This window comes from Sus scrofa, chromosome 2, assembly GCF_000003025.6.
Source record: "Sus scrofa isolate TJ Tabasco breed Duroc chromosome 2, Sscrofa11.1, whole genome shotgun sequence".
Lineage (NCBI taxonomy): Eukaryota > Metazoa > Chordata > Mammalia > Artiodactyla > Suidae > Sus > Sus scrofa.
The window spans coordinates 43,919,014-43,943,465 of NC_010444.4; the positions used below are offsets into that span (position 1 = coordinate 43,919,014).

Sequence of the window (24,452 nt, forward strand, 5' to 3'; positions counted from 1 at the left end):
CAGACAAGGCTCAGATCCAGCGTTGCTGTGGCTGTGGTGTAGGCCGGCAGCTGTAGCTGCGATTCAACCCCTAACCTGGGAAATTCCATATGCCGCAGGTGTGGCCTTAAAAACACAAAAGACAAAAAAATAATAATAATAATAATTTTTCCTCCCCTTTGGTTCTTACACCACACACACACACACACACACACGCATGCATGCACATGCACACGCAGTAAAATGCCTGCTCCAGAAATAATGTTACCCTTGGTTGTCTAAACTGGATTCCCCAGATGCTGCTGGAGCTGGAATGCAGGGACCAAGACAGGCACCCTTGCTGCAGCCAAGTTCAAGGCCATTGAGCACTACTTCTAGACTCCTGGCTACCCCTTCTCAGCAGCCACCATGGAGCAAGCCTAAAGTCTCGGAAAGAGGTTCTAGAAACAAGTCTGAGGCAGATGGAGGAAAGGGAAGCTGATGCCCCGTGCTGGTGCCACTCTGCCAGCGACCACCTGTTACTTCTCAGATCCTCCCCCCCACCATGGCAGGCGCACAGAAAGGAGGCTTATTTACACTCTGACGATCATTTCTTTCCATTTTCAGGAAGGAAAAAATGGAAGTCCAGATGGCTGAAATAATTCACCCCCAATCCACATTGGTCTTGTTTTCAATCCTTTACTGCAATGTGTCAAAGACAAAAAAAAAAAAAAAAAAATCCTTTGGGATGGATCAGCTTAACTCCTGAGTGTGAGCAAGTAACTTTCTTTTCCTTTTGTGAGAGCAGTTCATGGCAACATCTTTACCTTGTGATGACTTCCCAGGAGAAGTCTGGGAGGACTTCTGCGAAGAATCTGGGGGTGAGGAACGCAACCTAACTGGACAACATTTAGTAAAAAATCACCGAAGCCACCTTGGCTTCCCGAGCAAAGAGCCAACAAACAGATCACAAAGGTGACTCACCTGGGCGCCCAGCTAACAGGTGGCAACCCCACCATGGACGTCCACATCCAGAGCAGGGGAAGCCGGCTACCCCACATCTTGTTTTGCCCTGTTTCCTGCCTCTCCCCTTCCCTAAGCGGGGAGGTGGGGGTGCCCTGGGGAGGGGGCGGGGCCGGCAGCTGCAGGAAAGAAGGCCTGAGCACCTGGTCTGAACTTAGCCCCGAGGTGCATTTGCCTTAAACCTCACCCCTCCTGGCTGTCACGAAGCCCATTGCCCTCTGTTCCCCAAACTGGGGAAAGTGTTGCAGAAAAAAGGAAGTGGGTTCAGCAAAATTACTATATCCCCTATCAGGTTTTGGAGAACTCTTTCAAAAAAACACATACACGAGGCACCAGGGACTGCTCTCCGTCCTAGGGACGCGGCAGTGAAGGGCGGAAAGGACAACGTAGGAGTGACTAGAAGAGGCAGCAATGACCACTAGGACCCAGCGCAGCCTCACTGAAGTAAATCACCCCAGATCCCCCTTCCTCTGCATCCCACAGAGATGAGCCCCAGGCCCTTTTCTTTCTAAGGATGCTTACAACCACAGGGACCAGGATGAACTTGTCCGGCTCCGGAGGCATTCAGGACTTCTGATGTTTTCTCATCAGCTAAGAGTGATCCTCAACTTCCATATTCCTACTTCCTCTTAGGGTAGTTCATTTGGCGGGGAAGGGTCATAAATTCATTCATGCAGCACAAAAATATGAATGGTTCATTGTATGTTAGGCACGGTGCTGGGCACTGCCTTCATCCCTGTCCATACTGAACTCATGGTCTGGCAGACACCATTCAAAGCAGAAAGAAATCCGGGTAGTGCAACAAAATGAGGAAAGGGGTGCAGGATTAAAAGAGCACAGAGCAGGAACTCCTGACATAATCTGAAGGGGGTTGTCGAAGAGTCAAAGAGAAGCGCTCAGATTTGATTTGATTTAATTTAATTTATTATTTATTTGTCTTTTTTCCATTTCTTGGGCCGCTCCCGCAGCATATGGAGTTCCCAGGCTAGGGGTCTAATCGGAGCTGTAGCACTGGCCTACACCAGAGCCACAGCAACATAGGATCCGAGCCACGTCTGCAACCTACACCACAGCTCACGGCAACACCGGATCCTTAACCACTGAGCAAGGCCAGGGATTGAACCTACAACCTCATGGTTCCTAGTCGGATTCGTTAACCACTGAGCCATGACAGGAACTCCCCGAGAAGCGCTCAGATTTTAAATGCATGTCATTACTTGGACAAAAACATGCTCTGGTATGAGATAAGATACTAACCCCTCCTTTCTTGCTCCACAATCCTTTATATCTGTCTCCCTACTTTCCCACAGTTCCGGAGACATCTGACAAAGGTTCCACATAAAGACCTTACTCAGAGAGTCACTGACATAAAATCAAATTATTCTTTAAAGTGAAAAGAAGAAAACAAGGTCTCCAGGGCCAGACTTGCTAGCCATTAGTGACTTCCCTCCAAATGTCAATATTTATATGCATCATGTAGTTCCTATCATGGCTCAGTGGTAACAAATTGGACTAGTATTCATGAGGACGTGGGTTCGATCCCTAGCCTCATCAGTGGGTGAAGGATCTGGCGCTGCCATGAGCTGTGATATAGGTCACAGATGCCACCGAGATCCTGGGTTGCTATGGCTGTGGTATAGGCTGGCAGCTGTAGCTCCTGTTGCATCCCTAGCCTAGCAACTTCCATATGCTCTGCATGCGTGGCCCTAAAAAGCAAAAACAAAAAAACAGACAAAAACAACCTCATATGCATATATGTGTTTATATATGTATGCACACATATATTTACATTTCTATTAATCATACATAGTATAAATATTATTTGTATATGTGCAATGATAGATAGGCAGACAGACAGATAGATATAATCTGGAGCAGATAATGAAGAAACTGCCAGAGAAGGTGAGGCCGAGAGCCGGGGTCAACGTGGCAGCCTTCCTTTGGCTCAGGAGACACCACAACCAGCATAACTATATTTAAACCTCTGCACCCATTTGCACTAGATTCTCATTACATCCTTTTCCAAGGCTGAGAAAAATGGTCTTCCTAGCATTTTTAGCTACTAAGAGAGGAAGAGGGGGCAGAGTCTAAACCCCGACTGAAGAATTCTGGTTCAAACTCTGGCTCTGCTGCTGGTTGGTTACCTGTGGCTGAAAATGGGGTTGTGAAAGCTGCATGGCTCAGCCGCTGGGGAAACAATGAGTTAATGTACAGGAAAGGGCCAAGCCTCCAGTGAGGACGCCGGGACAGCCAGGTGCAGTCGGGCTACAGAAGGCATCCTGCTTAGAAGGGTGTCTCATACTCTCATGAAAGGTGTCCCAAGGGCTGGAATACATGGGAGGGAGAAGAGGCAGGAAGTGAGATGGAGCAGTTGCCTGGACCGGTCCAAAGCCCCCACGGAGGACCCCAAAGCAGCACTCAGCTTAGAGTGGACCTGGGAATCCGCCTGCGCTTGCAGAATCACACTGTTGGCTGGAGCTTGTTTAATTTTATAGAGAGCTCTGGGCTCAGAGCCCAGCTGTGTAATGGTATGCATTATTCAGACAGGCTTGGGGATAAGCTGTCATAAAGCTGGAGGAGGCCACTTGCAGGGCGTGTAGGCTAGTGGTGGGGGGATAATAGAGGAGCTGGCAGGGGGGTAATTCTGACAAAGCACAGGGGGTTTTCTGTGCTCTGCACTCACGAAGGGAGGGGATTTGCCACCACCCATCACAGGAGATGGGGCTTATTCCTTGGCCTTCAGGGGAACCCAGGGAATGAGAGGATCAACCTTAGACAGGTTGCCCAAATCATTTCAGATGGTTGGATGGTCCAAAGACAGACCAGGCTGGGCCCCAAGGAGGTGGGTGAGCAAGGCCACTAGGGGGAGCTACTCCACACCGGTCCCCATATTGGGCACATTTCCTGAGCATCGAAGGTGAGGATGCCAGTGCATACCGGGACACCCAGCCCCTGTATTACTGTCGGGACTGGATGCTTCAAACATAGTGATGCTTCAGGGGAACCAGCCCTGCCATCTACCAGTCTGGGAAGTTGGGAGTCATCACGAATCTTCTCTCTGTTTCAACCCTCTTTCTACTCTCCTTCAAAGACCAGAGACAGAAGAAGGTTGAGTATCTGGAGTCAGATCTAAGTTAAAATCTCAGCTCTGGAGGTCCCATTGTGGCACAGTGGAAACGAATCCGACTAGGAACCATGAGGTTGTGGGTTCAATCCCTGGCCTTGCTCAGTGGGTTAAGGATCTGGCGTTGCCATGAGCTGTGGTATAGGTTGCAGACAAGGCTTGGATCTGTTGTTGCTGTGGCTGTGGCATAGGCCAGCAGCTACAGCTCCGATTTGACCCAGCCTGGAAACCTCAATATGCTACTGGTGTGGCCCTGAAAGGACCAAAAAAACAAAAACACAAAAACTAAAAAACAAAAAAACAAGAGAACTTAGTGATGTCCTTGCCGTGTTTGCTCTAAGTGTTTGGATGCTGAGTGCAGGGGCAAATTAACCATGAAGCTGATGAATTACCATACAATGCCCATGGCAATTAATGAAAACCACTCTGTCCTTCTCAATTTTGTCTTTTCCTCATGTGGTACTGCAGTGGCTGCAAGCAGTTTCAAAATCCGGCCAAGAACCTGAGTTGGGAGATATGTTTGATTTGAATTTGATGGCATGTGTGAAGATGAGGAAGCAGGGTGGATATTTGCAATAGATACCATGTGAAGAAAGATTATAGAGGCTCCAAGGGCACCATCTTCTGTCTCAGGTAGGAAATAAAATCAGAGGGGCTAGTCACTATGAACGATGGAGACAGCAAGGCCCAGAGAGGGGAGGTAATTCTTCCAAGGTCACACAGCAAGCAAATGCTAGAGCCAGGATAGGCTTCCTGAGCCGACTGTTCCCACCAAACTAGCTTCCTCACGCTCTCACCAGGCCTGTCAACCAGGAAGCTCACCTTGGCTATGATGCGGCACAAGGGAGCCCCCTCTTGGGTCAGGCTGAACAGGTTTCCTGTGGTGGATTCTGTGGTGTAGACATTGTCAGAGGCATCGATTTTTCTCACCAGGGCCTAAGAAGAGAAAAAAGTCTGATGGTTACTCACTTATCCCCCCTTGTTCATCTCCCTTAATGGAATACCAGTGGGTTCACATGCCTAAGAGGCTCCTGAACTCTCTCTCTATCCCTGCCCCATCCACGGCCCCACAACGGGGGCGATAAAATTCCAGGTTTGGGAAAGACATGAGTCAGGATGAGGTCTGAGATACATTTCCGAAATATGGGATATGGAGTTCCCATCATGATGCAGAGGAAATAAATCTGACTAGGAACCATGAAGTTGCCGGTTCAATCCCTGCCCTGCTCAGTGGGTTCAGTATATGCCATTGCTGTGAGCTGTGGTGTAGGTTACAGACACAGCTCAGATCCTGCATTGCTGTGGCTGTGGCATAGGCCAGCAGCTGCAGCTCCGATTAGACTCCTACTCTGGGAACCTCCATATGCTGCAGGTGAGGCCCTAAAAAGCAAAAAAAAAGGAGTTCCCGTCGTGGCTCAGTGGTTAATGAATCCGACTAGGAGCCACGAGGTTTTGGTTTGATCCCTGGCCTTGCTCAGTGGGTTAAGGATCCAGCATTGCCATGAGCTGTGGTGTAGGTCACAGACGTGGCTCGGATCTCAAGTTGCTGTGGCTGTGGCCGGGGGCTATAGCTCCGATTAGAGTCCTAGCCTGGGAACCTCCATGTGCTGCCAGTGTGGCCCTAAAAAGCCCCCCCCCCCAAAAAAAAAAAAGAAAAAAAGAAAAAAATATGGGATAAATTCAAAACCCTTGGGCATGGACAACAAATGTGTTTTATTCCAGTCAATGAGAAAAATCAGCTCTCAACACTGACGGTCTCAGCAAGCCTCTTTTTGCTGTTGTGCTGGCTCCTAATGAGAAAGGAAACCATCAGGTAAATAAACAAACCACCAAGTTGAAAACCAAGGGATCACTACAGATATGACCAAAGAATTTGCTCATGTTGGATGGCTATTGGCTAATGGCAAAGTCCAACTGGGCCACAGGTTCAGGAGATGAGTCAAAAGAAATTCTCCTCTGCAGAAGCTTCTTGCTAGAAATTCTCTTCTTGCAGTAGCTTCTCCACGTGCCTTGGGTGGAGAGTCAGGCCAAAAAGGCAACCTGGAATCCTGTCAAAGAGCGAGTACTTCAGGGAGGAAGGCAGCACTGATTAAGGCTGAGGGATGGAAGGCTGGTGGCAAGGAGGCTGGGAATGACCAAGCCTAGGACCCCGGGAGGCTCAGAAAGAGAGCAAATAAAAAATTCATCAACAAATGAGATATGAAGATTATTCCTAGAAGATTTGAGCTTGTTTCTGGGAAAAAGCTTTCCATGTAACTTGAAACCTCTTCATAATCAGCCATTTGTTTCGAAGCATATGATTCATCAATTATAAATGATTCCTACCTGCTAATTATGCTCTTTGCCTGCGTTTCTCCTGGGAGGCGTGGCGATAGAGATGACAGAGTTTTGCCTTTGGGGGTCTCGGGCGAGAAAGTAAGAGCTCCGAGAAGGCCCAGGTGCAGTTTCAGTTGCTAATTATTTTAAAACTTAAAAATGGATTTGTTTTGGGAGTTCCCGTTGTGGCGCAGTGGTTAACGAATCCGACTAGGAACCATGAGGTTGCAGGTTCGATCCAGGGAAAAAAAATGGATTTGTTTTGAATCAACCCTGCTATTATGGAAAAAGCATAAAGAACCAGGAGATCGGCGATCTAGTGCCAGCTTGTCTTTTTTTTTTTAACATACTATGTAGAAGTGTCTATATGATCAACAGCATGGGCTCTGGAGTCAAATTGCCTGGGTTCCAATCCCAGCTCTGCCACTTCTGAGTGCCCCAGAGCAAGTTACTGAGCCCTTCTACATCTCAGTTTATTTATTTAACTGATGGCTTCTGTTCTCCTTAAGAGCCAGCAGAATAGCAAAAAGGTGCTTGCTGAGACCATCAGTAAGATGGTGGGAATAACAGCTTTTTTCTCTTATGATGGTTTTTTTTTTTTTTTTTTTTTTTTGTCTTTTTGCCATTTCTTGGGCCACTCCTGTGGCATATGGAGGTTCCCAGGCTAGGGGTCGAATCGGAGCTGTAGCCACTGGCCTACACCAGAGCCACGGCAACACGGGATCCGAGCCGCGTCTGCAACCCACACCACAGCTCACGGCAACACCGGATCCTTAAAACACTGAGCGAGGCCAGGGATTGAACCCGCAACCTCATGGTTCCTAGTCAGATTCGCTAACCACCACGCCACGATGGGAACTCCACTCTTATGATGGTTGTATCAATATCTTAAAGTTGCTAATATATATAAAGAACTTCTAGGAGTTCCTGTGGTGGTGCAGTGGTTAACGAATCCGACTGGGAACCATGAGGTTGCGGGTTCGGTCCCTGCCCTTTCTCAGTGGGTTAAGGATCCGGCGTTGCCGTGAGCTGTGGTGTAGGTTGCAGACAGGCTCGGATCCCGCTTTGCTGTGGCTCTGGCGTAGGCCAGTGGCTACAGCTCTGATTCGACCCCTAGCCTGGGAACCTCTAGGTCCTAGAAAAGTGGTCCTAGAAAAGACAAAAAGACAAAAAAAGAGAGAGAGAGAGAGAGAGAACTTCTAACGGTACTCAGCACACAGAAGCAAGATAAAAGGGCTAGCAATTACTATCTTGTGAGCTCTGGCAATTGAGACAAAGTCCCTTGGCCTCAGCATCCCCTTCTGTAAAATGACTTATCTTAAAGGGGTGTGAGGCTCAAGGGAAATAGCCCTTCCATTTTTTTTCTTTATTCAAAGTCAGAATTCTTCACACACAGCTGTAGGTACTTCTACCTATAGCAGTCGAAGATGAGGTGTGTAATTAATCAAACTACATTAAATATAAAAAAAATTGTGCCCTAAATAAATGCCTCCTGTAAGATATTTAACAAAACGTAAAATTAATAACCAAGATGGGTCACCGCAAATCTCTATAATGAATGTATTTCTTAGAATCCTTCCCCATTGTTACCGTAAGCAGTTATATAAACGACATCAGTGCTAACATGAAAAAGCAGATTTTACATATTGGGGTCCTGTACCTAAATGATAATTACCTAATGTTCCTGATTAGTATTTGCACTCGAAGCAAATTATCATTACGTTAAACTGTTCAAACCCAATTTCTTTTGCAATCATCTGCTATTAGACCATTTATGTCTGAGGATAATTTCTTGTCTTTACCCATCTATATCACAATCACACCTCGGCTATGTCTCAGTGAGTCAGCTCTCTGACAATGAGAAGCTGTAAGCACCCTTCGCACAAGGATAAATTTGGAAAGATAAGAGATCAAAGGCTCCACTGAAATCATCAAGGCTCTAAGTATCACCATGCGTCAGAGCTAGAAGGGCTCTCAAAAGTTTTGTTCAAGATTGTCTTCCGAGTTGAGAAAACTAAGACACAGAAATCGGACCCAAGTTATACATTCGATACATGGAAGAGCTGGTCCTTAACCCCTGTGAATCCGACTTCCTGTTTGCCAAGGTCAGTGAAGCCATGTCGCTCAAGACCGGTGGAACCTCCTAGGAACTAGCAGAGATGGAAGTCTCAAGACAAGGAGGAACTCAGCCTTGGGAGCAGCTCTCATCAAATGGAAGAGTGGCCCCGCATCCTGGTGCCATTAGCATCTATAGCACTTCAGCCTGTGACAGCCAGAGCATCTGTGCAGGGGCCAGAGGTGACTGAGACCCCCACTCCTCTCCCGCTGAGTCCACCACCTTGTTCCTGCCCAGGCCCTCCTTCCCCTGAGTTATTCCCAGCTGACAGTGGGCACAGCAAGGGCACCACTTCCAGCCCATGGCTGCGGGCAGGGGATGCCTCAAACAGGTGATTCTGGTTTGAAAATCCCGAGTCTCTTCCTACTCAATTCTCCCTCCCCCTTTTCTCGCTCGCCTGTCAGGCCCGCAACGTGGTTTTCCACCACCTGCTCCTGCTTCCTCCCCTTTATTCTTCCCAGACAGCTCTGATCAAATCCTATCTCAGTGTCAGTTTCAAATAAACACAGTCTCTTAAATCAGGTTTTGTCAGGTAATCGAGAAGGAATTGGAAAAGTTTCAAAAAAAAAAAATGCTTTGCTTTACATCATGAGAAGAGTGGTGAGAGGATGGAAGCAAAAAAAAAAAAAAAAGGAAGACAGACCCACGAAACGGAATGACAAAAAAAAAAAAAATTGCTAAGACAGACAGACTAGGCAGATATGAAACAGAAAAATAGGATCTTAAAGACAAGCAGAAAGGGATAACAAAGGGTTAAGGAGATGCACAGAATCTAACCACTCTAAAAGAAGACTGCAAAAAGGGAGAGATCGTTTTAATTGTTTTCCCATTAGAAAAAGGGACCAAAGCTCAGCTATATCAGGAGGGATCAACTCTCAAACATTATCTTGGGTGAAGTTGCTCAGAAGGAGGTAGAGAGATAGTGTGAAGCCTCTTTCTAAAGCTTCAGAAAAAGCCTCCATCATTAGAAACAGGGCAGCCCAGCCATGCAAAGGGATTACACAAATGTAGGTAGTTAATGGCCACAAAACTGGGAGTTCCCCTTGGGGCGCAGTGGAAACAAATCCAACTAGTATTCATGAGGATGCAGGTTCGATCCCTGGCCTCACTCAGGGGATTAAGAATCCGGTGTTGCCATGAGCTGTGCTGTAGGTCACAGGTGCAGCTCAGAGCTAGCTAGTGTTGCTGTGGCTGTGGTATAGGCCGGCAGCTAGCTGTAGCTCCAATTCGACCCCTAGCCTGTGACCTTCTGTATACCGCATTTGCAGCCCTAAAAAAAAAAAAAAAAAAAAAAAGCAAGGAAAAAAAAAGATGGCCACAAATTCTCTGCTATGCCTCCCATAGAGACGTGGGTTCGAATTTCCCCCCTTTTGAAGCTGGGCTGGACTCTATGACTTGCTTGACTAGCAGAAGCCAGCACTTGGTACAAGTAACATTGCAGGACTTCCAAGGTTAGGTCATAAGAAACCTAGAAGGGTCACCTAGACTTCTTGGAACATTCTTTTCAGGGCCCTGAGCTACCAGGTAAGAAGGTTGAAAACTTCTGAGACTGTCCTGCTAGAGATGCCACGTGCCACGTGTAGGATTCCTGATCGACACTCTCAGCTGAGACCAGCTTTTCAGCCCACCCCTTCAAGGCACCATATGTGTGACGAAGCTATCTAAGACTCTCTCAACCATCTGCCAGCTGAATACCCCCGAGTGACTTCTGTTGATGCCACATGGAGCAGAAGAATTACTCAGCCAAGCCCTGCTGAAATTCTCAACCTTTAAAATTGTGAGAAATAATAAAAATTGCTGTTGGGGTTGTTTGTTATGTGTTAATAGAATTCTGGAATACAAGACAAAATTACAGATATCAGCATGAAATATCCAAATGATGACTAGATACATTTCAAGAGAAAAGGTTTTTAACATAAGGATATAGAGAACATTTTGGAGAAATGCATGAATTTCCTGGGGAAAGGTGCGGAAAGATGAGACATACTAACAAGGAGACAAAAGAATAGCTAAATCTAGGCTCGGATTAACCTTTGGGAAAATATCCCCTGAGTAGGCATATCTAATGCAGAGAGGCAAAAACGGGTAAGGGCTCTTAGAACCGGAGGTTTGGGGCAGATCCAGACCTTAACTGATTTCATGGCTCTCAAGAAGAGAAATCCTGAAATCCAAAACAGCACTTTTGGAAAACAAAAGAATGTGACAGAACAGAAAGAGAAGTCAAAGTAGGAAAGTTGCTCAGATCCAGCAAATAGGGCTCATTCTGTGACTTAGGTAAGGAAAGAGACCCATATGAGAAGTGGGGTAAATGGTGAGAAAGTCAGCTGTGTCTCCCTGAAAGGAGTAGAGGATTAGAAGAGAGAAAACTAAAGGCATAATTCATTACTAGAGGAAAAAGAAAGAAGAAGAAGAAGATGTAGCAGAAAACTGTTATTCAAGGCTAAAAATATTCCAAAGGAATGGGAAGTCGGTGTTCTGAGAAGTTCATGGCAGAAGGATGGGTTCTTACTAGGCCCATAAGGGACCAGACTTCAGGAGATCACAAGAAAACCATCCCTAGAAGAAAGGTCTTGAGGCCTGTGCAATTTTCAGCAAGAGGCAGAGACAATACCCATCATATTATAGAACTAGAGTGCCTGTGTATCCCATGTCAATTTTTTTTCCCATTTAGACCTAAAGAATTTTTTTTTTAATATTTAGCCTCATGCATATTTTTAATTGGACAGGTAAATTTCTTCATCATAAGTGTACAGAACAAAGTTGGAAAGAATGTACTCTCCAGACTATAAATATTGACATAAAACCATTACATCATGCTTTTAGATGTAGTCAGTGAAAGCTAAATACCAAAACAACTTGATAGCATCATCATCCACTTAAAAATACATGAATAATCTCTTTAACATTTGAACATTTTTCATCTTTTCTTTTCATCCTTGAATTTATATTTCCATTCCAACCTTCCCTCAGAATTTTATCTTAATGTAATACATTTGTTTCAAAGTGTTTTACTAATCATCCCTTATCGTGTCTGTCATTGAAATTTGAAATTTTCTTTTATTCCCTGTGACTGTAAAGGCTCTAAGTGTTTAAAAATAATCTCTTCTGAGTTAAATTAGTGCTATACTTATTATCAGTACAATTGGTCAATACAGCATAGATGATAAATTTTTATAAATAATTATAAATCTTAAAAGTGAAAATTTGACTATAAATGTATCTCTTAATGAAATGAATGAGGCTTTGTATCCTTTTTAGGCTCCCTAGTTCATTCACTTGTCCATGGTTGAATATCGGCTTAGTGCTATATTTTTAGATGGAAGCCCTGGAAAACTTTGTTCCCATAAATTCCATGAAATGAGGAATGGAAGGAATTTGTGCAGCCAAGCTATTTACCCTTTGAGCAAATTCTCAGTTATGTAATCACAAGGTGATCTATCATCAAACACTATTTTAATGATCTGCCAACTGCTAACTCCTCTAAATTGGTAGAAGCAAAGAACTGGAGACCATTTGACTTGCAAAAGTGTTTGTTATCCAATCATTAGAGGCATTCATTCACTATCAATTTCTGGGAAGAATTCCAAAGTACTTTACCAAGACTTACCAAAGAACTACTAATAACACCCACTACTCTTTCACTTAGAGCACCTTGGATTATCCAAATTATTCAGAAAGGATTAGGAAGATCAAAATATTATTAATTTCATTGCCAATACAATTTTAATCAAATATTTTATGTGTTTCACATATGTTTTATAAAAACATTGAGGCTACAGCTTTTGCTTGTTTAATATATGGAAAATATCCATCCTACAACCTAACTGGCAAAGATTGCTCTTATTTAGCCAAGCCAATCAGCCAAGTCAACTTAGCTTTTTCTCAATATAGATCTGACTTCATTTTTAATTAAAAAATGTTTAATATGTGTTCCAAGAAATGCTAAGAAATGCTGACAAATAATTATGGAAATCATTCCATAAGGGAAAATGCTAAAAACTGTCAATATTAAAATAATGTAGATCTAAAGTAAAATTTGATTTACTTGAATATGTTCTCAAGCCAAGATAAAACAATTTATTAAACTTTTCATAATGCAAAGTAATACATGGCTATCATTGTAAATAAATTATAAGTCTGGGAATATGACAAAAGGCATTGTATTCCTTCAGTAAATACATGTATATATATATATATATTAACTTTTGGTGTTCATTTCAGGGAATAAGATCTGAGAATAAAAACGTCCAAAATCATTCAACTGTTTTTAGTAGCTCTCATGATCAAATTTCTTGTGTAATTAAAAAATGAGAAAAGTATCATACTTAAATCTAATTAGTTCAGCTGCTAGGAATTAATTATATCTTTTGCTAACAGGAAGTAGAAATGAGTATAAATATTTCACAAAATGTTTTGACAAAATAGTCTTTAACTGCTTTCTTCAGTAATGTGCATCAAATCCGAAAAGAAAAATCATGCAAAACTTGTAGCTGTGAATTTTATCTAGTAAATCCTGAAAAATGTGGTCTTTCTCAAAAATATTCCAGTTACATTTAAAAGAACCATTATCATTCACCTTTAAAGTCTTTGGCTCTTCAAAGGTACTTTTCTTTCCAGCTAATGACACATCTTAGAGTTGAGCATAAGATACATCTGAGAGGAAGTGCTTGCCTTGAAAAAGTGCCCCCTGCCCCTGCAAACCATTTTGAGTGTTTGACTTGTCCTACGTGTGCTTTCTCTGCTTGGTCTACGGAGAATGTCCCTCAAGAGCTATGCGTGATTTGAGAATAAATGGAAATGGAAGGGATAGTTAACTTCCCATCACACACACACTCTCTCTCTCTCTCTACCATTCTATATTTCTGGATTCAGAAAATCCCCACACTGGGCAAAATGCACAATTTCTAATGTTTTCCTCAACAGAAATATTTAAAAACATGGAAATAAAACATGGAGGCCTAATGGTTTATGGTTTATGAATGCAGACTTCTTTTTTGTCTGATCCTCCCACTCCCACTCCAAGGTTTTTGCAAAGAGGGGCAAGGCACTGTAAGATTTAGGATGAGATTTAAGATTTTCTTTTGGAAAATAATAGAAGGGCTAGTAAAAACTGTATAGTATTGGGAGGATTGTTTTTAGGAAAGAAAACAAATGAAAATTTAAGATCTGGAAACTGATTTCCTTAAATGTACATGTGTTGCATTTCTCCTAGGAAGTCTTTGGGAACCTGAAAAACGCAATGCATCTGAATTGACAGACCCCTGGTCCAAGTCACTTGAAGCAACCCAAATCATTGCAGTCTGTGGTGGCAAAAACATGTTTAGAGGGGAGCCTGAAATTAAAATCTGTTAGGAATTCCCACGTGACTCAGCAGAAATGAAATCTGACTAGTGTCCATGAGGACGCAGGTTTGATCTCTGGATCCCTGGCCTCGATCAGTGGATTAAGGATCCGGCCTTGCTGTGAGCTGTGGTGTAGGTTGCAGATGTGGCTTGGATCCCGCATTGCTGTGGCTGTGGTATAGGCCAGCAGCTACAGCTCCAATTCGACCCCTAGCCTGGGAACCTCCATATGACATGAGTGTGGCCCTGAAAAGACCAAAAAAAAAAAAAAAAAGAAAGGAAATGTTAAAAACACGGATGGGAAAGAATACAAATCCAGCAAGCCCTTATGAAGGAATTACAAATCCTGGCTTTGCAGAAAGAAGAAATCACTTGCCCTTCTTGGAGAAAGGAGATATTTTTCTCCCATATATGGTAAACATCATACCACAATTAACCTATGGTGGATGCTTTCCCCCAGTGAATGTTCACCAGTCCTTATGGACCACGGACCACTGAAATTAACCGACCTCCTGCTGCAGATGCAATCAAGACAGTACCTATCACTGACCCCCTTTCTCTCAACTGCCGATGAGTATGAGCTGAGGTCAACCCTAAGGAAAGCATCTTAGGAAGACATGTTGACTGGAATTCCTGCCCTAGGGATTGCGGGTTGGCATGTTTTAACTTTCTGTGAGTGTGTAACAGTAGTGCTCTGATAAAATTGTGTATCCAAGGTGCTGATGCTCTGGGTGCTTCCAAGTAGGGTGGGGAAAGACCAGCACAAATCGAGAAGCCCTGAAGAAACCCTTCCCATTGCTGCAGAGACAATCTGGGCTCTAGCTGCTCAGGAAAACACGACTCCACACATACACTGGGATGAGACCTCCTGGCTAAAACGAGCAGAATAAGACAATTACAGAGAATTCTATTAACCTAAGAATTTGGACTTTGAATCATTCCTAAGAGTAAAGGGATGCTGGGTTTGGTGTTTTGTTTATTTGTTTTGTTTTGTTTTCTTTCACTTTATTTCCTCCTGGAGAACTTCAACATGAGATAGGAGACCATTTTAAAAATTTGAACATTTTTCTATTTCTCATCCGGCAGGTATGTTTGGATTATCCTTATCCTGCCCTCAAGTCACATTGCAGCCTTTGATTATCTACATTAGACACTATAGCTGAGCAAAATCTGAGTGAGAAATGAAAAAGGAAAGCAAATTTTGAGCTTTAGTTACAAACTCTCCTTAGAGTCAATTTAATGAGCATAACATTATGAGTCATTTCCAAGACTGCTGGGAGCAAAGTCTAAATTGCCTACTGTGATTCCAGAAGGATGCACCAAAGAGTAGAGGTTGTTATTTTGGGGGATGACTCAATAAGGGTGAGAAAAGACAGCCCCACAGGCAGCTGACCTCCTCCTCCAAAGTACCCGGCCATACCCCTGCCTGACCGCAGCCGGATGGATGAGGCCATTAAAATAACAGGATGAATGATGAACACGGAGGGGCTAATCCCTGGTCCCCACTCTTCCTGCTCCATTAGGCAGGGATTTCAGCAACATGACCTCTGCTGGCCTCACTCTCCACCTCCCTTCCATGTCACCTTGCCAAGGGGGGTAGGAATGAGTCAGTGAGTTTGGAAGAAGGAACTGGGTCCATTCAGCTTAGCACCCACCTCTCTCTTACGAAGTGTCCCTGAGGTCTGACCTCTGTCAGAGATCAGATGGATGGATGTTTGTGCCACGTGAAGCTAAGTAAGGATTCAAAAGTACAGGTGAGAGTTAATTTATTCACCAGAGTGTCCTCTAGAAGTTGTCTTCAGGTAAATCAACGTTTGTAAATGAAGTCTTTTCCTCCTACCTCCCACGTGGCTAATCCTTTAATCTGAGAAATTCTAATCCTTCATGCTTGTTAATTCCCCATTGGTCACTCCCAACAGTTAAGCTTTAAATTTCCATGCCTACCAAGCAGTTAAATGATCTCACTAAAAATTAGTAATTAGGTGATTAGGAGGCTCTTTTTAGCAAAGCTTGTTAGCATCTCTTAAGGTAGCTCAGGTCTCTAGTGAAGAATGCAGTTGACGCAATCAGAAGAGTGCCACCAATTATGCCTAGGCTGTCTCACTGAATCCTAACAATAACCCGCTGTAGAGGTGGAGAAACTGAGGCCATTACGTAACTTGCCCAAGTCTGCATATCCAGTAAGGATCACAGTCAGGATTTGAAGCCCGATTTGCCTCCAAACACCACACTCAATTCACTACCCCAGGAGGCTCCCATGCCTTGAACTACATACTATCAAGACTGGAAGAAACCTTGCAAGTCACTCAGTCCAACCTCCACTACTGCCAATGTCCTTCCAGGGTGCTTGCCCACCTCAGCGGCAGCCCTTCTTGATGGGGTGGCCCTACTGCTTTGCAAACTCCTTCTTCCAAGGAATATCCTATAGATTCACTCCACTGGCCCAAGGTCCTTTTTCCCTTTGGGGCCCTAAAGCACAGAACTTTGGAAGTAACAGAGGGTCCATTCTTAGACTGGACATCCCTGCTCCTCAACGATTCCCCATGGACCTTGATCCTCAGCTCTTCTCCATCCTCCTAGGAACTTCCTCTGAACACAAAGCATCAGTGTTCTATTCAAACATTCCTCCGGGCTCCTCTCTGCCCAACCGCTAACTTCAATACCCTCACTCATTGCTCTTTCAATTTCATCACCCACTTCGGTCCCCGTGTTCCACTGGGTCCCTCTGGGACTTGATGCTTCCCTTTGGGACCCTGGCCCCAGCTTGAACCACCACCAGCCCCTACACGTGACTTTCACATCTACTCATCAGATTTAAGTGCCAGCCTCTCAGCACCCCAGGGCTAGCCCTTCCTTCCCTTTGTCCCAGATTCTCAGGGCAGGAAGGGTGAACTCCGCAGACTCTTCTGGGTCTGAAGCGTGAGGGGGCTCAGGGCTAGCTTCATGGACCAGGAGGGGAGCCAGGCCAGAAGGGCCTTGGCCATGTCAAAACAGGCCAGATACACAGAAAAGAGAGCAAGGGAATTCTGGGCTAGGTAGAAGGGGCAAGTTTGGAGAGAGGCCCATGTGGGAAGGGATTTGTTATTTGTGGAAAGCTTTTATTTGGTGGTGGGAAAAGAATGGCAAATATGTAACACAATATTTCTGTAACTAAAAATAACATGGAAATACCTTTCCTAATGAAAACCGTATGGAATCAGCTTTTTCTGGAAGGCTTTTAAAATAGGAAAAGGCAAGAGAAGGAAGGAACATGCATTTAACCCATACTATGTGTTAAGCACTTCTCCTATGCTGTTTGCTGAGTCATCTCGCTCTTCTTCTGGGGAAGGTTTTCACTTTATGGATGAGGAAATTGAGGTTAGGGAACTGAGCTAAGTCCCATAATGAACCACAATTTGAAAGTGGATCTGTCAGGTTCCAAAGCTCTTTGCTCCTTCTCGAAACAAGCACCAGTTTGCCTAGAGGCAGGGGCTGGATTAGCTGACCTTTCTAGATTCTTCTCTATTGCCAGGATTTTCAGAATTGACTTGTTCCCAGCAAGTGCCCTAAGCCCTTTAGAACATTAAGGTTCCACCGAGTGCGCTGTGAACAGTAACTCAACAGGGAAGATTTAAGGCGGTGGGAGCAATCCTGAAGGTACAATTGGGAGATGCCCGGCTCTGCTTCCGACCTTGCTGTGTGACCTTAGGTCAGTCTCTGCCCTCTCTAGGCTCTAGTTTTCACATCTAGAAAAAGCTCCGATTGTCCTATCTCTCAGGTGTTGGAGCTCACTTGGGGTCTGAGAATGCTGTCCCCCAGGAAAGGCCACTTCAGAGCCTCCCTGAGCCTGGCCCAGTCCCTCTGCCCACCCCTGCCTCCCAGCCTGCACTGACCTGCACTTCCCGGGTCAGGGCCAGCTCCAGGAGCTGCCCAAAGTGCTGGCCCAGCATGCTCAGGGTCTCACTCACACAGGCCTTCATTGACTTCAGGACGTGCTCGTTCTCCACCTGGAGGCACCTGGGGAAAGAAACCCTGGGTGGGTGACTGGCACTGGAAGGTGGTCAGCCCAGAGCCACTTCAGGGACCAGATATGGGCCTGCGGCAGGCCTGGCAGCAATGCAAGTGACCTGGGAAGAGGACATTAGCTTCTGGGGAGTCAGAGATGGAATAGTCCAAGGCTGGCTCATCCTCTGGCTTCCAAGTATTCCGAGAAGTGCTGGCCTGAAAATGGAGCTAGCAGACCATGTCATCAGGAAGAAAGGCCATTAGAAAGCAGCCACATCCATACACAGGGCTTCTTCCTGGAAGAATCTGCCATCACCGTGGCCAGAGTCTAGGGGTAGGGGGTGGGGACCACAGAGGAGGGATGCAGGTGGGCCAGGCATGCCCTGCTCACTCTAAAGGTGTATGGCAATGCCTGTGACCCTTTGAGAAATGACTGCCTACAGTGTACAGACAGGAGCCTTGAAAATTTTCTCCCCACATAGGAAGATCAAGATCAAATCTACCCCTATGGCCTGAAAATATTTCACACTAGGCCAAAGATCCATGGCAGCCCTAGGACTGTCAAGTTCCAGGTTTGTCTGTCTTTCTTTCTTTCTTTCTTTCTTTCTTTCTTTCTTCTTCTTTTTTTTTTTTTTTTTTTTTTTTTTTGGTCTTTTTGCCATTTCTTGGGCCACTCCTGCAGCATATGGAGGTTCCCAGGCTAAGGGTCTAATCAGAGCTGTAGCCACTGGCCTACGCCAGAGCCACAGCAACGCGGGATCCACTCCGTGTCTGCGACCTACACCACAGCTCTGAGCAACACTGGATTCCTAACCCCCTGAGCAAGACCAGGGATTGAACCAGCAACCTCATGGTTCCTAGTCGGATTCGTTAACCACTGAGCCACGACGGGAACTCCATGTTCCAGGTTTTTCTCCCAAGGGATGGGAGGGGCTGGATGGGGTAAGGGAGAGTGTCAGCACACACCCAGGGGTGCTGGATGCAAAATTAAGTGTGTGTCCACATCCAAGTATAGATGTGTGTATGTTTATGTATGTGAGATACAGCAAAGAGGGTGTGAGTGTATTTCTGTGATTGTGTGAGTGCGTGTGTATATATCTATGTGTGTCTGTGAAACCCTTGTCAAATGCGTGTGTGAGTATAATGGTGTGTTTTCACCTTGCCTAGGCTCTGGAGATCAAGGGGCTTCCCAAAGCTGTAGGAAAACTTTTCCTTGTTACAATCCTCAAGAATCCTCTTTCTGGAGTTCCCCTTGTGGTGCAGCAGAAACGAATCTGAATAGGAACCATGAAGTTGAAGGTTCGATTCCTGGCCTCGCTCAGTGGGTTAAGGATCCAATGTTACCATGAGCTGTGGTGTAGATTACAATCATGGCTCTGATCTGGCATTTCTGTGGCTGTGGTGTAGGCCAGCAGCTGTAGCTCCAATTTGACCCCTAGCCTGGGAACCTCGTATGCCGCTGGGCCTCTCTTCTGCTTTTTACATCCTGCCTGGGACCTGAACATGGGGCCAAAAATCTCTGTGGAGTCTTTTAAGGTTGCTGATGAAAGTCAGCGAAAGGTTGGATGGAGTTCCTGCTGTGGCTCAGCAGGTTAAAGGTATCCACAAGGATGCAGGTTAAATCCCTGGCCTTGCTCAGTGGGTTAAGGATCCAGCGTTGTGAGCTGTGGTGTAGGTCACAGATGTGGCTCAGATCTGGTGTTGCTGTGGCTGTGAAGTAGGCCGGCAGCTACAGCTCTGATTTGACCCTTGCCTGGGAACCTCCACATGCCGCAGGCGCAGCCCTTAAAAAAAAAAAAAAAAAAAAGTCAGCAAAAGGAAATTCCCTGACCACCACTACCCCCACTGGCCCTGTAGGAGAAGATGCCAGCTCCTTCCCCTGCCTGATTTACCCAGAGGCCAGATTTACCTCTCTGTGACTGCCGACAGCTCTGAGCACTTCTCCATTAGCAGCTTCTCAATCTGCAGAAAAACAGATCAATTTTATTCAATTCAATAAGCATTGGTCAAGGACCAACTGCTGAGCTGGGCCCTCCGGGACATAAAGATGAAGAATCAAACATCTGATTTGGACAACAGGCACATAAACTACAACACAGTGTGACATGAATGACAGAAGAGATCCTTGTCAGCTGCTTTGGGAGCTCCACAAAAAACAAAAACAAAACTGGGCAGTTAGTTACACTGGAGGATCTGGGAAGCTCCAGAGAGGAAGGGGCATTTTGGCTGGGTTTCAAGGAATGAATAGAAGTTTACTGTCTGCAAAGTGGAGCAAGGAACAGGGCAGGGCACTAAGGTGCACAGTCATAGACAGAGGAAAGAGGAAATGAAGGGGGAATTTTTCAATGGTTCACTTTGGACTTGGAGAAGATTCATGGGTTTTGAGGAGTTCCCGTCATGGCACAGTGATTAACGAATCCGACTAGGAACCATGAGGTTGCGGGTTCGATCTTTGGCCTTGCTCAGTGGGTTAAGGATATGGTGTTGCCGTGAGCTGTTGTGTAGGTTGCAGACGTGGCTTGGATCCCGCATTGCTGTGGCTCTGGTGTAGGCCGGTGGCTACAGCTCCAATTCGACCCCTAGCCTGGGAACCTCCAGAAAAGGCAAAAAGACAAAAAAAGACAAGAAGAAGAAAAAAAAAACAAACATGAGTTTTGGGCATTACCATCATGGAGCAATGGAAATGAATCTGCCTAGGATCCATGTGAATGCGGGTTCAATCCCTGGCCTCATTCAGTGGGTTAAGGATCCGGCAATGCCATGAGCTGTGGTGTAGGTCACAGACATAGCTTGGGTCCCACGTTGCTGTGGCTGTGGTGTAGGCCAGCAGCTGTAGCTCCAATTCGACCCCTAGCCTGGGAACTTCCACAGGCCTCACTTTCGGGCCTTTAAAAAAAGCAACAAACAAACAAAACCATGGACTTTGGAATCTCAAAGCCTGAGGCTGAATCCTGTTTATACCCTTCACTGACTGTATAACTCTAGGCGAGTTACTTAAGCTCTCTGAGTTTCTGTTTCCTCAGCTATAAAGTGAGGACAATAACCCTAAGCTGATACGTTTAATTAATTTAACTTTATTAGGACTCAGTCCTTAAAACAGATCTATGAAATAAATAGTTATTATACCTATTAGGATGGGGGAACTAGGGCACAGAGAAGTTTAATAACTTGCTGAGGTCACACAGCAGACAGCTGATTTTGAACCCAGGCGGTCTGTCATCAATGTAGCTGTATTTAACCATTGCACAATGTCTCACAGGAGTTATATTGGCCGCACATGTTGTGCAGGTTAAATGAGATGTGTGTAAAAATATCTAGCACAATTCCTAGCACAGATCAGATACTCAGAGAAGGTCCTTACTGTTTTCCTGGCTTCACTGGAAGGAGAGGGTGGTCCCAGGACAGGAAGAATTCAGCCTCTATACAATTCAGACCCACTCTTCAAAAAGGCAACCCCTCCCATTCTAAGTGCCCACCCATGCCCATGGCAGGCAACCGACCTGGCCCATCTCCTGCGAGGAGCTCCTGCTAACAGCGCTGTACTCGCTGACCATGGAGCGGGCGTGGCAGGTCAGCCGCACACTCATGCTGTGGACACGTGCCCAGCGGTCCTGGGCCAGCTTCTGGCCGATCCTGCGCAGCTCAGTGCTGATGACCCAGCCACGTTTGAGCAGCAGCTGCAGGGGGTCTCCAGGGCCTGGGCCACCTGCCAAGATGAGGTCACCCTGTGCATCCTCCTCGAGGCTGATGGGCTTCGCCTGCAGGACACACATGCACTCACACTCTGTCATGAGCTTCAGGTCCTCCATCCAGCGCTGGACCGAATCCACCTGCATCAGGTGCAGCCTGCAGCCAGAGAACAGCGCCATGAAGGCTATTAACACACCACCATTTCCAAAGGTCTCAATTTCAAGCCATCTGATGTCTACTAAACACCTACCATATGCTCATCACTGTTTCTTGAATTCACTTACCTTAATCCTCTTATTTCTTATTATGTCCATCTTACAGATAATAAGGGGCTTTGAGGGAAGATGACCAGACAAATCAGGCAAGGATGTCTGACAGAGTAACAGATAAGCTGTACAATAAGAGGAAAATAGAAATAGCCTAAATATCAAAGATTAGTTATGTCAAGTAAGCCACTGTACAGCTACATGGTTATATAATGTGCACTTATTTAAATTAATGCTTTGCAAAAGTTTAGAGCAAAGGAAAATGTGTGCACTTATAAAGTATGCAAGGCAGTATGCAAAAATGTAAGCACACAATTATTATAACCATGTTAAAAAGCTATATCTAGAAAAGGACTTTAAAGAAATATTAAAATGCTACTGGTTCTTTTGGGTGGTTAAAAAAAAAAGCTTTTTCTTTTTTTTCAACTTCTCTCTAATTTCCAATATTCCATCATAAGCATGTACACTAATTTTGTAATAGAACAAAATTAACTCCATTTATACAACAGGAAGAGAATATAGATTCAATCCTAAGATCTTGGTCAAATAAAATTTACTCTAAAATTCACTTGGTGAAATAAATTCAGTAATATCAGATCATTAATGAGGCTTTGAACATCGGTTGCGTGAATTATTTTAATATCACATAAGTGCCAGGCACTGTGGGAAAAGACGATATTAACAGGCTAAGCCTCCCCTCTCATGGAGCTTTTGATCTGTCTAAAGAATCAAGACATAGTAGGAATTCCCACTATAGCTCAGCAGGTTCAGAACCCAACTAGTATCCATGAGGATGCAGGGTCAATCCTCGGCCTTGCTCAGTCAGTTAAGGATCCAGCATTGCTGTGAGCCGTGGCATAGGTCACAGACGTGGCTCAGATCCCACTTTGCTGTGGCTGTGGTATAGGCCGGCAGCTACAGCTCTAATTGGACTCCTAGCCTGGGAACTTCCATATGCAGTAGCTGCATCCTAAAAAGACAACAACAACAAAAAATAAAAAAGTGAAAGAAAGAATCAAGACATGATAATTAGATGTTATAAAACAATAGATTTCAACATCATCTGAAGGTTACTACAGAAAACTTGCGCGGTTAATGATTAAGGCTGAGCCAAGTCTCTTTGCCTTTGGCTGGCAACAGTCTTCTAACTAGTCTTTGTGTCACTAATCTTACCTGCCTCCAGTCATTCTCCACTTGCCACTAGTCATCCACTCATTCCACAAACAAGAATTCAGTGCCCACTCCGTGCCAAGTACTGTTCTAAGCTCTGGGCTACAACAGCAAACAAGTCGATGAAAATCATTTCCCTTATGAAGGTTACATTCAAGGGAGAGGACCGTCAACTTCCAAAACAATTCTCAGAATAAGTAAGCAATCTATACAATATGTTGGAGGCAGTAAGTGCGACGAAGGAAAAGAGAACAGGGGAGGATAGAGAGGACGGGGCTGGCAGGGGGAGTCTAGGCAATACAATATAAAATAATTGGATCGAAGAAGGCTCACTAACAAAGGGACAGTTGAGCTGAGACCTGAAAGACACGAGGGAGGGAGCCGTGTGGAAATCTGTGGGCAAATTGTTTTAGGGAGAGAAAGCTGCCAAGGTCCTGCAGCACACGTGTCCTTGAGATATGTGAGCAATAGCAAGGAGGTCAGAGTTAGCCTGGTGGAAAGAGTGATGGAGGACTTGAGGTGAGAGCAGTGGAGAGTGGGGATGGGCAGGTCCTATTGAGCTGTGTGGGACAAGGAGGGGACCTGGCTGTAGTTTTGGGTCCATACAGGATACAATAGGCAGGGAGGCAAAGCTATCGAAGAGGACTGAACTGATAAAGGTATGCTTCAAATAGCACGGTTAAAATCACATCTTCATATTTAATGAGAAGAAGGAGGGCTTTCTGAACAATGCAGCTGTTTGACCCTAAAGCTTTTAAATGTAATTTTTAACCACAAGGCTTGTACTGTTTATGCAAATTGTACATGTGGTTTCTCACACAGCTTTTTTTTTTTTTTTTTTTTTTTGGCTTTTTGTCTTTTTTCTAGGGCCGCTCCCGTGGCATATGGAGGTTCCCAGGCTAGGGGTCGAATCGGAGCTGTAGCCGCCGGCCTACGCCAGGGCTACAGCAACACAGGATCCGAGCCGCGCTGCAACCTACACCACAGCTCACGGCAACACCATATCCTTAACCCACTGAACAAGGCCAGAGATCGAACCTGCAACCTCATGGTTCCTAGTCGGATTTGTTAACCACTGAGCCACGATGGGAACTCCAAGAGAACTTTCTATATGAGGAAATTGTTACTCCTCTGCTTGAGTCTTCAGCGTCCTCCTGCCAACCAGCAACCCCCCATCAAATTAAAATTCCTGAGGCTCAGATGAGCAGCTTCCAAGATCTGGCCCCAGCCTCCCTTCCCACATAGCTCCCTCTTCCATCTTCCCCCAAATATTAGCACCCTCGCCATAAACCCACTCCACTCCACGCACACACAACCTCCTATTTCCCTAACAGAACACTCTTTTACAATTCCCTGTGGCCTTGCATAGACAGTTCCTCTTTCAGACCAGAATCCCCTTTCCTTCTTCGATAGCCTGGCATGTTCCTATTCACCCTCCAATACTGAAACCAAGCAAGATCTGG

General features: G+C 45.1%; 1 protein-coding gene across 2 annotated transcripts in view; it reads right to left on the bottom strand.

Moving 5' to 3' along the window:
• The window catches only part of INSC (inscuteable homolog (Drosophila)), a 171,728-nt gene that overhangs the window by 75,475 nt on the left and 71,801 nt on the right, over nucleotides 1–24,452 (bottom strand). For both annotated transcript variants that reach the window (XM_021083297.1, XM_021083296.1), the window contains exons 3-6: nucleotides 21,364–21,709; nucleotides 19,773–19,825; nucleotides 17,752–17,875; nucleotides 4,928–5,041 (exon numbers count right to left, since the gene is read on the bottom strand). In XM_021083297.1, coding sequence (XP_020938956.1) covers nucleotides 4,928–5,041; nucleotides 17,752–17,875; nucleotides 19,773–19,825; nucleotides 21,364–21,709 — 637 coding nt within the window. The remainder of the gene's footprint in view (nucleotides 1–4,927; nucleotides 5,042–17,751; nucleotides 17,876–19,772; nucleotides 19,826–21,363; nucleotides 21,710–24,452) is intronic.